This window comes from Panthera tigris, chromosome C1 (genome assembly GCF_018350195.1).
Source record: "Panthera tigris isolate Pti1 chromosome C1, P.tigris_Pti1_mat1.1, whole genome shotgun sequence".
NCBI lineage: Eukaryota > Metazoa > Chordata > Mammalia > Carnivora > Felidae > Panthera > Panthera tigris.
Window position 1 is genome coordinate 201,793,643 of NC_056667.1, and position 12,387 is coordinate 201,806,029.

Genomic DNA, 12,387 nt, shown 5'->3' on the forward strand with positions numbered 1-12,387 from the left:
CGGAGAGCCTCTCTTCCCAGCCCCCTCCCACAGCCTGGGCCTCTTTCCCCTCCTCCCTCCCACCTCCAGCCGCCAGGTCCCCAACCGCCCGCCAGGCTTGGGCCTGAGTGGCAGAGGCGCCTGCAGCTGCCAATCCCAAAAATATTCTCTGATGACACAGCTGGAGGACAAGAGCCCAGACTGGCTCCTCCAGGCTAAGTTTAGAGCAGGCGGGACCACCTGCCCCCGGCCCTAGCCCCAGTTCTAGCCCCGACCTCAGCCCTTCCCCCCCATGACCGGCCCAGCAGCTGCTTGGTTGAAAGCCACCACCACCCCCCCCCCCCCACTCCGCCCAAGGTCTGAGGGGCTGGCGCATTCTGTCTCCCCGACGACGGGTAACACTGTTAGGAGCTGGCTGACCCCAGCTCCCAGGCTCCTGTTGTACCTGATGTCACCTCTGTGCTGGGTGCTGGGATGTGGCTGTGTGTGTGTGTGTGTGTGTTTGAGAGAGAGAATAGGGGGAAAGGGTTGTATGTGTAGGTCAGGTCACTCTGGGTGAGAACTCTCACCAGCCCCCTCCCCCACATGCCTGGCAGGAGTGGGAGATAAGGCTCAGGGCCACAGACATCTGCGTCAGAGATAGGAGGTCTCAATGCCATGGGCAGGGGCAACTTGGACTGCAGGGCGTGGGAAGGACTGGGGAGACTGGGATGAGAGGGGTAGAAGAGGGCCAGTACTGGGATGGGAGGGCAGAGTGGGGAGGCGGGGGGTGGGGGGCAGACCCTGACAGAAAGGGCACCGGACACTGCTGGCCCTCCGCTGGGTGAGCCATGTTGCCCCAGCCTCCACTCCTGCTCCTCTTACTGCTGTCTCTGAAGAGTGGGCATGGCTGCCCCGGGCCAGAGCTGGACCGGGAACTTGTCCTGGCCAAGGTGAGGGCCCTGTTCTTGGATGCTTTGGGGCCTCCGGCAGTGACCGAGGAAAGTGGGGATCCTGGAGTCAGGCGTCTGCCTCGAAGACATGCCCAGGGGGCTTCGTGCACAGGGGCTCTCAGCCCAGGGAGGAGGAGGATGTCTCCCAGGCCATCCTTTTCCCAACTACAGGTAATGAGGGCAGGGAACTGGCAGGGTGACTTTGACTTTGAGAAGCAGTGTGGTACATAAGGCGTGGGCTTGGGAGCCAGACAGGTCTGGGTTTGAGTCCCATACACGCCGCTTAACTGGCTTTGCAACAGGGGACCAGTTACTAAACCTTCCTGAGCTTCCGTTTCCTCACTTTAAAACGGGCAGCAGGGGCGCCTGGGTGGCGCAGTCGGTTAAGCGTCCGACTTCAGCCAGGTCACGATCTCGAGGTCCGTGAGTTCGAGCCCCGCGTCGGGCTCTGGGCTGATGGCTCGGAGCCTGGAGCCTGTTTCCGGTTCTGTGTCTCCCTCTCTCTCTGCCCCTCCCCCATTCATGCTCTGTCTCTCTCTGTCCCAAAAATAAATAAAAAACGTTGAAAAAAAAAATTTTAAACGGGCAGTAATGCCTACCTCTTAGGATTAAGTGAAATGATGTAAGGCTGAGAGGAGGCATTTGGGAGATACTCATTGGGGAGACCTAGAGTCTCTAGCAACAGAGATATTTGGGTATCGGCCCCTTCCTTCCACGTTTCCTTCTTTCTCTGCCTCCACTCCCTGCTCGGAATCTTGTTTCTTTAGCCCCAATTAGCTGAGGCTTGAGAAGGTATCAGAGATGCAGGAGTGAGATTAGTTGAGACACTTTTCCAGGAAATTAGTCTACTTTCTCTTGACTTCTCATCTCCTTATGCACGTTCCCATGTTTCACTGACTGAACCAATAAAGTCCTCTTCCGGGTGGACTTTCTCGTAATCTGGCCCATCTTTCCCTCAGAGGGGACCCCCTGCCTCCCTGTGCTTTAGTCCTCGTGCAGCACTGTGAGTTGGTGTGGCTCTGGGATGGGGCAGAATCCCAGCCTGGCCACTTAGTAGTTCATTTTTGTAACCCTTTCTCCTTATCTGCAAAATAGATCACTTGTGAGATTTATAACAGAATCTGTGTCACACTATAGTCCTAACCCCAGTCTGTCAACTAGTCCAGATTGTTTAGTATAGCCTGCATACCTGTTGGGGAAGGATGCCAACCACCTTCCTTCTCTCTCTCTCTCTTTTTTTAACTTTAATTTTGTTTTTTTTTAATTTAAAAAAAATTTTTTTTAACGTTTATTTATTTTTGAGACAGAGAGAGACAGAGCATGAACAGGGGAGGGGCAGAGAGAGAGGGAGACACAGAATCAGAAGCAGGCTCCAGGCTCTGAGCCATCAGCCCAGAGCCCGACTCGGGGCTCGAACTCACAGACCGTGAGATCGTGACCTGAACTGAAGTCGGACGCTTAACCGACTGAGCCACCCAGGCGCCCCTTAATTTTGTTGTTTAAATTTACATCCAAATTAGTTAGCATATAGTGCAACAATGATTTCAAGAGTAGATTCCTTAATGCCCCTTACCCATTTAGCCCATGTCCCCTCCCACAACCCCTCCAGTAACCCTCTAGCCAATCACCTTTCTTAGAAAGCCCTGCCCTCTATCCTGGGCTGTTTACCTTCCCCTCCTGTCCCTCCTTTTTCTCTCTGGTATTAACCTTTTTTTTTTTTTTTAAGTGGAATTGTGTGTGTGTTTTTTAAACGTTTATTTATATATTTTGAGAGAGAGAGAGAGAGAGAGAGAGAGAGAGAGAGCGCGTGCATGAGTGGAGAGGGGCAGAGAGAGAGGGGGAGAGAGAATCCCAAGCAGACTTCTTGCTGTCAGCACTGACCCTGACACGGGGTCCAATCCCACGAACCTCAAGATCATGACCAAGAGTGGGAAGTTCAAATGACTGAGCCGCTTTTAAGCGGAATTGTTTTTTTTTTTTTAATGTTTATTTATTTTTGAGACAGAGAGACAGAGCATGAACGGGGGAGGGGCAGAGAGAGAGGAAGACACAGAATCCAAAGCAGGCTCCAGGCTCTGAGCACAGGCTCTGAGCCTCAGCACAGAGCCCGACGCGGGGCTTGAACTCACAGACCGTGAGATCATGACCTGAGCTGAAGTCGGACGCTTAACCCACTGAGCCATCCAGGTGCCCCAAGCGGAATTGTTTTAAAGAGTTTATCGTGCAACATTTCTGACTTGTAAAAAGATATATGAGGTACTAAAACAATTGCCTGTGTATCTAAAGTACTATCATCCATTTCACACTATCAGTGAGCAGAGATTCAGGCCTAACAGCTCCAAGTGAAAGTAGAGGGTGGGCAGGGCCTCGTATACGTTGCTGATAGGAATGTTAATAGGTAAAACCACTTCAGAGGGAAGTTGGCAGCGTCTTATATTTTCTGCGTCCTATAGAGATGAAATAACAAATGGAGAGCCTCTGTCAGTTCTCTCAAGACCGGAGAGGGGCCCCAAGTCTGACAGAGCACTCAGGAGAGTGGCTGAGGAGGAGGGGTCCCAGGATCTGCCAGTCCGGGCTGCCCTCTCCCTTCCCGCTATCTCCTGCAGGTGCCAGCTGTGGGGATGAGCCGGCTGCCAGAGAGCTGACCCAGGAGGCCGAGGAGAGCCTCTTCACGTATGTGTTCCAGCCATCCAAGCACACACGCAGCCGCCAGGTGACATCAGCCCACCTGTGGTTCCACACGGGACTGGACAGGCAGGACAGAGCAGCCTCCAACAGCTCTGGACCCCTGCTGAGCCTGCTGGCGCTGTCATCAGGGGTCCCCATGGCTGTGCCCATGTCGTTGGGCCAGGCCCCCTCTCGCTGGGCCGTGCTGCACCTGGCCACCTCTGCCCTCCCTCTGCTGACCCACCCCGTCCTGGTGCTACAGCTGCGTTGCCCTCTCTGCTCCTGCTCAGCCCGGCCCGAGGCCACACCCTTCCTGGTGGCCCACACGCGGGCCAGGCCGCCCAGCGGAGGGGAGAGAGCCCGCCGCTCCACTCCCCCACTGCCCTGGCCTTGGTCTCCCGCCGCGCTGCGCCTGCTCCAGAGGTCTCCAGAGGAACCCGCTGCCCATGTGGACTGTCACCGAGCGGCCCTCAATATCTCCTTCCAGGAGCTGGGCTGGGACCGGTGGATCGTGCACCCTCCCAGCTTCATCTTCCACTATTGTCACGGTGGCTGTGGGCTGACTGCCCCACCAGACCTGCCCCTGCTGGTCCCTGGGGCTCCTCCGACCCCTGCCCAGCCCCTTTCTTTAGTGCCAGGGGCCCGGCCCTGCTGTGCTGCCCTCCCTGGGACCATGAGGCCGCTACGTGTCCGCACCACTTCAGATGGTGGTTACTCTTTTAAGTATGAGACCGTGCCCAACCTTCTCACGCAACACTGTGCTTGCATCTGAGGGAGTCCCGCTGGTGGCCAAGCCCCCACCATCAACAGCTGGAAGGAAGAGCCGAGTTCAGAAAATAGATGGTTCTTACTTCTGCCTCCTTCCATCTCTCTCTGCCTGAGGGCCCCCCTCCCCCATATGACCCTGTCCCATGGGCAACATGTGACAATAAACAACATAGTGCATATGACTTGTCATGCGTTCTCTGGCTTCTCTGATATGGTGGGGAGCAGGTCTGGGCCCCAGGAGCATAGGATTGTAGGCTCTCAGGTCACACAGCCTCACTTGACCTAAAGATCTGGAGTTCAAGAGCTGTAATTGGACATGCATCTGGTGGGGAGCTGGTGTGGAGAAAACATAAAAGTGTTCTGAGCCCTCGACAGCCGCTCTGGAGACAGCTGACCCTCATGCCTCTCCCTTGCTATTCTCTACCTTAGCTGATGGACCCTAGTTCAAGATCAGCTGATTTGCAGACTGGCCAGAGATCACGGCTTTCAGGGCCCCACTGAGATAGATGTTCAGAGCAGCTCAGATCTTGGGTTCCTCAGGAACTTGGGTGGGAAAGTCAGGGAAAGACGGATGAATCGGCAGAGTCTGAAAGTAGACAGGGGCAGAGACGTGGAAGAACGAAGACCCAAGAATTTCAATTTGCTGAGGGTCCCAGGACTCCTTTGAATCTGTCACTGGCTCTTGATGTAGACTCCATGAGGCCTGGCCTCATGGGATTCAGGTTCTAGAAGCCTTTGCCTCCCTTAATGTGCCCGGTATATCTTTACATAAACCCCTAACTCAGTCCTTAACGTTGGAGGTGTGGAAAGGCAGAGCCTACCGTCGGAGAAACGCGCTCTTCCTGTCGTGTCTCCTGTCAGTCCATTCCTGCCTGCCTTGACTGGACCCTGCTTCCCTGGCCTTCCTTCCTGCTTTGTCCACTCTCCCCTTTCTCTCTCTGTCTTATTATCTTCCTGCCCTGCCCCGGGGTCCTGGCTCGAAGCCAGTAGCTTCCATCCAGTCTCCCTTTAAGGGGGATGTTCAGGTCCCTTAGACTGAAAGTTGGAGCACTTTCTGATATTGACCGCACAACCACAGCTTGGATTGTGACTCATCAAAGACTTGTTCCTGCGAACCCAGCTCCACGGGGTGGTGACTGCTTGCTCTAGGAAGGGAGTGTGGAGGGGCGAGACTCCCATCCCTTCCCCCGTGGGCTAACACCTTCCCCCACTCTGAGCTCAGCTGAATGAGCTGCTGTTCCTCATGACACAAGGGAATAGCCCGCATCCACACTCCTGAGCTAACCTGTCTCTGTTGATGGTGAATCCCCAGCTGGTTTGCTCGTGCTCCCGAGCAGGGGGACCTGCCTGTTCAGTCTCCTGTCTCTCCCAGCACCTTCATCTAGACCCAGCATTGCAACTAGTCTGTGCTCAGGGCTCCTGGGGGTCCCTACTCAGGCGGTGGACTTGGGGAGAGGGCTGGTTGGGCTAGGTCAATGCTGGGAATGGGAGATGTTCCTCAAGACTCTCTGAGCTCCACGCTCTCGCTGTCTGGCTTTCCTTGCCAGATCCTCCCTGCTTTGGGTGAGGCCTTCCCTGGGATCTGCAATCCTCCTATAGGCCTGGGACCCTGTGTTGTTCAGACTTTCCCTGTCCCAGGGATGTGGATGACATCTGATGGGTGGAAACTCTACCAAAGGGCACGGGTTCTCTACTAGGCCAGTTAGCGGGTTGCTGGTAAAAGGTTTTCACATACCTGAGACAGAGTGAGAAAAGTGAGTACAGTGTAGTGTCTTTCACAAAGCCAAAGATATTCATTTCACATTTTTTTTTGAGAGAGAGAGAGAGCAAGAGAGGGAGAGAGAGAGAGACAGCATGAGCCGGGGAGAGGGGCAGAGGGAGATAGAGAATCCCAAGCAGGCTCTGTGCTCAGCATGGAGCCCAGTGTGGGCTTGATCCCAGGACCCTGGGATCGTTACCTGAGTCGAAATCAAGAGTCGGATGCTCAACGGATTGAGCCAGCCAGGTGCCCCCCAAGGTATTCGTTTTAAAGAGATATCCTTTGGGGCGCCTGGGTGGCTCAGTCGGTTAAGCGGCCGACTTCAGCTCAGGTCATGATCTCGCAGCCCGTGAGTTTGAGACCTGCGTCGGGCTCTGTGCTGACAGCTCAGAGCCTGGAGACTGTTTCAGATTCTGTGTCTCCCTCTCTCTGACCCTCCCCCGTTCATGCTCTGTCTCTCTCTGTCTCAAAAATAAATAAACGTTAAAAAAAAATTAAAAAAAATTTAAGAGGTATCCTTTGCTTGAAAGTTTGTGTGTGTGTGTGTGTGTGTGTCTGTGTGAAGAGAGACAGAGAGTGTGTAAAAGTATCATTTTTCTGATATAATATTCTTTTATGGTTACTTAACAAATTAAAACTTAGCAATTCTAATTTGGACCCTAAGATTTGTCGTTATAATTTTGCTAGCTGAGATCTGCGAAATCCCAAAGTCAGGGAGTCACACATTGGTCTGGGCCACCCCTTCCAGAATCTCTAAAGCCTTAGATTCTTCTAACTTAGCAAATTGAAATGACACATCTATCCTCCCTAAGAGGGGCTGACAGTAGCTAAGGACATGTTTTTGTCCTCACTTCTTGCAAGAGACTAAGAGCGGTAGATTTCAGAGATGCTCCTCCTTCCAGTGCTAATTATTAGAAACACTCTGAAGACTTTTAATTCAGAGTCAGTTTGAACAGAAAACACAACTCAAACTGACTTAAACCAAGCTAAATTTAGTTTAAGTTCATTTAAAAGCCACTGGCTCATGGGGTGCCTGGGTGGCTCAGTTGGTTAAGTGTCTGACTTCGGCTCAGATCACGATCTCACAGTTCATGGGTTCGAGCCCCATGTCGGACTCTGTGCTGACAGCTCAGAACCTGGAGCCTGCTTGGGATTCTGTGCCCTGCTCTTTCTCTGTCCCTCCCCTGCTCGCGCTCTGTCTATCTGCCTGTCTATCTGTCTTTCTCCCTCTCTCTCAAAAATGAATAAGCATTAAAAAAATTACTGGCTCGTGAGACTTTTGTGACCACGTCTGGCTAAGGTTTGGCTTGTTTTGGGGCTCCAAAGATGCCTCCAGGATCCAGCTCTAGGCTCGACTTCCCTTGGGCCGACTTCATCCCAGGCACACGGCAGCCTGAGCAGTTCCAGGTTCTTGGCATCTCACACCTGGTGTCACGAGGGAGTTTGCTTCCAGACATCCCAGAACGTGTCTCGGTGGCCTGACTGTCCTGACTGGGGTCATGTGCTCCTCCGGGAAAGGTGGCCAAGGGAACAGAATGAGTTAATAACTTATATATCCTGTGTCCTATCCCCGGAGCCCCAAGCCTAAAGCACAAGGGCTAAAAGTGAAAAAAGGTGATTCCCCAAAGCAGGGTACAGTTAACACAAAAATGTGGAGTCGATGCCTAGAGGCAGGTACTGTTGCTGCCTCCTCCTAACTATCTCTAAAATCAAGCCCCTTTTCTCTCCCTGCATAGACGCTATTCTGTCACTTCCGGGAGAATTCTCGAAGAGCAGTGCAACAGCCTCCTGAACCAGTTCCTAAGCAATCATCCCCACCTCCCCAGCCACTTTCCACCTGGATGCCGAAGGATACTTCTTTTGTGATCATGTCCCTTGGGTGGCTTAAAAAGTTGTGTCCACAAAGTTCAACCTCCTCAGTGTGTACAGCAGGCCTTTATAACCCGTCCACACAGCCTGATCTCAGACCCGTCCCTCCCTTCCTCTCCCCACCCAACCACACACGCCAGAAATATAAATTCCCATCTTCCTCAATCCATCATTTCATTCTCAGGCAGCCCTGTCTTCAGCCAATCTCTTTTCCTCAGGCAACGCCTCCTTGAAGATCCAATTCTCATGTCATCTCTTCTGTGACTTCCCTTGACCCCCAGATGGCAGAGCCACTACTCTTCCTTGCTGTTTCCTGGGCACTTTGTTCTTTCACGTTGATTTTCAGTAAAAGTTGCTTGCTTGTTATTGCACAAAGAACACGCAGATATGTTCTCTCGGTCAGGTTGCAAATATGGAAAATAATGCTGAGGTTCTCCTTGGTCGTCCCCTCCATAGAGGTAAGTATCCTGCCAGACACATTTCTATGAATTTACATACAGACATATACCTTGTAGAGATAGCTTTTTCCTCCACAAATGATATCATGCCTTATGTTGAAACTTTACATTCTGGGGGCGCCTGGGTGGCTCGGTCGGTTAAGCGTCCGACTTCGGCCCAGGTCATGATCTCGCGGTCCGTGAGTTCGAGCCCCGCGTCGGGCTCTGTGCTGACAGCTCAGAGCCTGGAGCCTGTTTCAGATTCTGTGTCTCCCTCTCTCTCTGACCCTCCCCTGCTCATGCTCTGTCTCTCTCTGTCTCAAAAATAAATAAACGTTAAAAAAAATTAAAAAAAAAAAAAGAAACTTTACATTCTGAAACGTTATATTCTGAGGACTTTCATTGACTTTATTTCCAGTCCTGCCATTACCTTTTTTTTCCTTAGAAATCACACTCCACCCACCAAATAATCTTGTTTTATTAATTTTACTATTTATACAACAAAGAGCTATATAGAGCTTACTGTGTGCCAGGCACGTTACAAGTAAGAGCTCATCCAATCCTCATAACCATCCCATGAGGTGCGCACTGATATCACACCCATTGCACAGATGAGAAAATGGAGGTATGAGAGATTAATTAATTTATCCCGAGTCACATGTCTAAGTGGTGGAGCCAGGATTTGGACTCCAGAAGTCTGGTTCCAGAATCTGTGCACCCACCACTATGCTGCATTACCACATGGCCTTTCCTCTCCACTGTTCTCCAAATGTGCCTGCTGAGGATATGAAACTGTGCTCATTGGTAAGGAAGACATCCTAGTGCCAGGACACTTGTGAAGATGGCAATTTCTTTCTTCCTCCCTTCCTCCCTTCCTTCCTTTCTTTCTTCCTCTCTTCCTTCCTTCCTACTTTTCTTCCTTTCTTCCTCTCTTCTTTCCTTTCCTTTCCTTTCCTTTCCTTTCCTTTCCTTTCCTTTCCTTTCCCTTCTTCCTCTTCTCCTTCTTCTTCTTCCTCTTCCTCCTTTTCCTTTCCTCCTCCTCCTCCTCCTCCTCCACAATCACTTTTGATCTCACAAATGTCTTGTCCTTTTTTTTTTTTTCCACTGAAAATATTCTTCATTTTCGTTACCTATATCATGCAAAACAACTGACCTCACACAGGGCTGTCTAACTGCTCACTGTGACACCATCTTTCTTGAGACCATTATCCATTTTTAAAAGCTACAACGATTTGGGGCGCCTGGGTGGCTCAGTCAATTGGGCGTCCCACTTCGGCTCAGGTCATGATCTCGCGGTTTGTGGGTTCGAGCCCCACGTTGGGCTCTGTGCTGACAGCTCAGAGCCTGGGGCCTGTTTCAGATTCTGTGTCTCGTTTCTCTTTGCCCGTCTCTGTTTGCACTCGTATTGCTCTCTCTCAAAAATAAACACTAAAGAAATTAAAAAACAAATAAATAAAAGCTACAATGACTGCAGGGATTCAGTAAAAGGAATTCAGGAAAATGACTCAATGAAGCAGCATGCTGTGCACTTTCACAATGTGAAAGTATTGTTTGTCTACAGGCAGGAAACAAGCTGATGAAACTCCTCAGCTATAAACACGTGCCACCTCTCATGAAAAAGCAATGATTCTGATAAGGAGTCACAGGCTCAAAGGGTGAAGCCGGAAGCCACAGATTATTCCCAGGCCTTCAAACCTAATGAATGCAGTCTTCCTGGCTGGATTGCTACATTGCTTGGGACTGCTAGCTCCTTCGTTCATTCCATTTTCTGTTTTATGAATGGGAACATCTGTTACTATTACTCTATGACTGTCTTACCATTATATTTGGGAGCAAAGAACTGGTTTTGTTGGTTCACAGGTGCACAGATGGAGAGCAATTATGCCCCAGGAATCATACCCACATCCTCACCCATACTTTAGATAATTTAAATAATGAGATTTGGGACTTTCAAGTTGGTGAGATTCAGATAAAATTTTGGGCTTTGAGTTGATGCTGTAATGGGTTGAGACTTTTGAGAACCTTTGGATGGGGTGATTTTACTTGGGATGGATGTGAATCTGGGGGGCAAAGGTAGACTGTGGCAGGCAGAATAACGGCCCTCCAAAAATGTTCACGTCCTAACCCCCAAATCTGTGAATAGGTTACCGTGTATGATAAAAGGGATTTACCAATGTGATTAAGTCAAGAGTTTTGAGATGGGGAGATTATTCTGGGTCATCTAGGTAGCCTAAATGTAATCACAAGGATCTGTGTAAGGGGGAGGCAGGAGAATCAAAATTGTAAGGCCAGAAACAGAGATTGCAGTGATATGGCCATGATCCAAGGATGCCAGCAGCTTCTATAAATTGGAAAAGGCAAAGGACAGGTTTTCCCCTGGAGAGAAACTTTCCTTCCTACAGGAAGGAAACTGTAAAGTGTTAATTAACATGGCAAAGGCCACTTTGCAGGTGTGATTGAGGTTCCTACAGACTTTAAGATGGGGAGATAATCCTGGATTATCCACTGGGCCAATCTAATCACAGGAGTCCATAAACACAGGGAAACTCCCTAGCTGTTGCAGAGAGATGGGATTGTGGAAGAAGGGTCAGAAAGGTACAAAAAGGGGGCTACAATCTAAGAGATGCAGGAAGGCTCTAGAAGGTGGAAGAGTAAGGAGATGATCCTCCTCTAGAGCCTCCTGAAAAAAATGCAGCCTGGCTCTCACCTGGATTTTAGCCCAGCGAGACCCATGGTGGACTTCTATGGAATTGTAAGATGGAAAGTCTGTGTTATTTTAAGCCACTAAATTCGTAGAAATCTGTTGTGGCAGTAATAGGAAACTAATCAGGAGTAGTGACCAAAGAAGACATGGTATCTGGGAAGAAGAGAAAGCTTTTCTATCATTCCTGATGTAGCCCACCTCATTCAGGAAATGCTTGGGTTCCGCAGAAATGCAAACACTTACGGAGGTCATTCCTTAGATCCAGTGTGTCTGACAGAAGATACATTGCTGAGTCTCTAGACTGGTTTTGTCCTGGAGTAGAATATATTTTGAGTTGAGCAGTTCGAACAGTTTTCAGGATATACAGTGGGTCTCCTAGAAGACTGTGTTGAGTGAATGTGATCAGGACAGTCTCTGGGAGGGACTGTAATGACTCCATTTTAAAGTGCTCTTGGGGCTCCTGGCTGGGTCAGTCAGTGGAGCATGTGACTCTTGATCTCAGGGTTGTGAGTTCAAGCCCCGTGTTGGGTGTAGAGATTACTTAAAAATAAAACCTTGGGGCGCCTGGGTGGCTCAGTCAGTTAAGCGTCTGACTCTTGATTTCGGCTCAGGTCATGTTATTGATGTTCTTGAGATGGAGCCCCCATGTTGGGCTCTGCGCTGATGGCACGGAGCTTTCTTGGGATTCTCTCTCTCTCTCTCTGCCCCTTCCCTGCTTGTGCTTTCTCTGTCTCTCTCTCAAAAATAAACATTAAAAATTATTGATAAAATATTAACATTAAATTATCAAATTAAAATTAAATTATTAAAATTAAAAATTATTTTGGATGTTTATTTATTTTTGAGACAGAGACACAGCATGAGCAGGGGGAGGGGCAGAGAGAGAGAAGGAGACACAGAGCTGTCAGCACAGAGCCCGATGCAGGGCTCGAACTTATGAATCGTGAGATCATGACCTGAGCCCAAGTCAGATGCTTAACCGACTGAGCCAGCTAGTGCCCTAAAAAAAATATTAAAAAATAAATAAATAAAAAATAAAACCTTAAAAAAAATAATTAAAATTTATCACATCTTTTCAAGAACTGTTGACCTTTATTTCCTTTTATTTCTGGTTTATGATGGTCACAGCTCTACAAAATAGAACCAAACTGTACTTTTTGATACTATTAATGTAGTTAAATCAGTAAGTAAAAAGGAAGCATAAAATCTTGGGACACCTGGGTGGCTCAGTCAGTTAAGCATCCAACTTCATTCAGCTCAGGTCATGATCTC

The 12,387-nt window shown here is 49.7% G+C and overlaps 1 protein-coding gene across 1 annotated transcript; it reads left to right on the top strand.

Moving 5' to 3' along the window:
• The first annotated feature begins 747 nt into the window (after nucleotides 1-747).
• Nucleotides 748-4,528, top strand: INHA (inhibin subunit alpha). The gene is given in 3 exon segments (XM_007086183.3): nucleotides 748-1,002; nucleotides 1,005-1,082; nucleotides 3,518-4,528. Coding segments are annotated over 3 exon segments (1,104 nt in total). The 5' UTR covers nucleotides 748-809; the 3' UTR covers nucleotides 4,351-4,528.
• The last annotated feature ends 7,859 nt before the right edge of the window (nucleotides 4,529-12,387 follow it).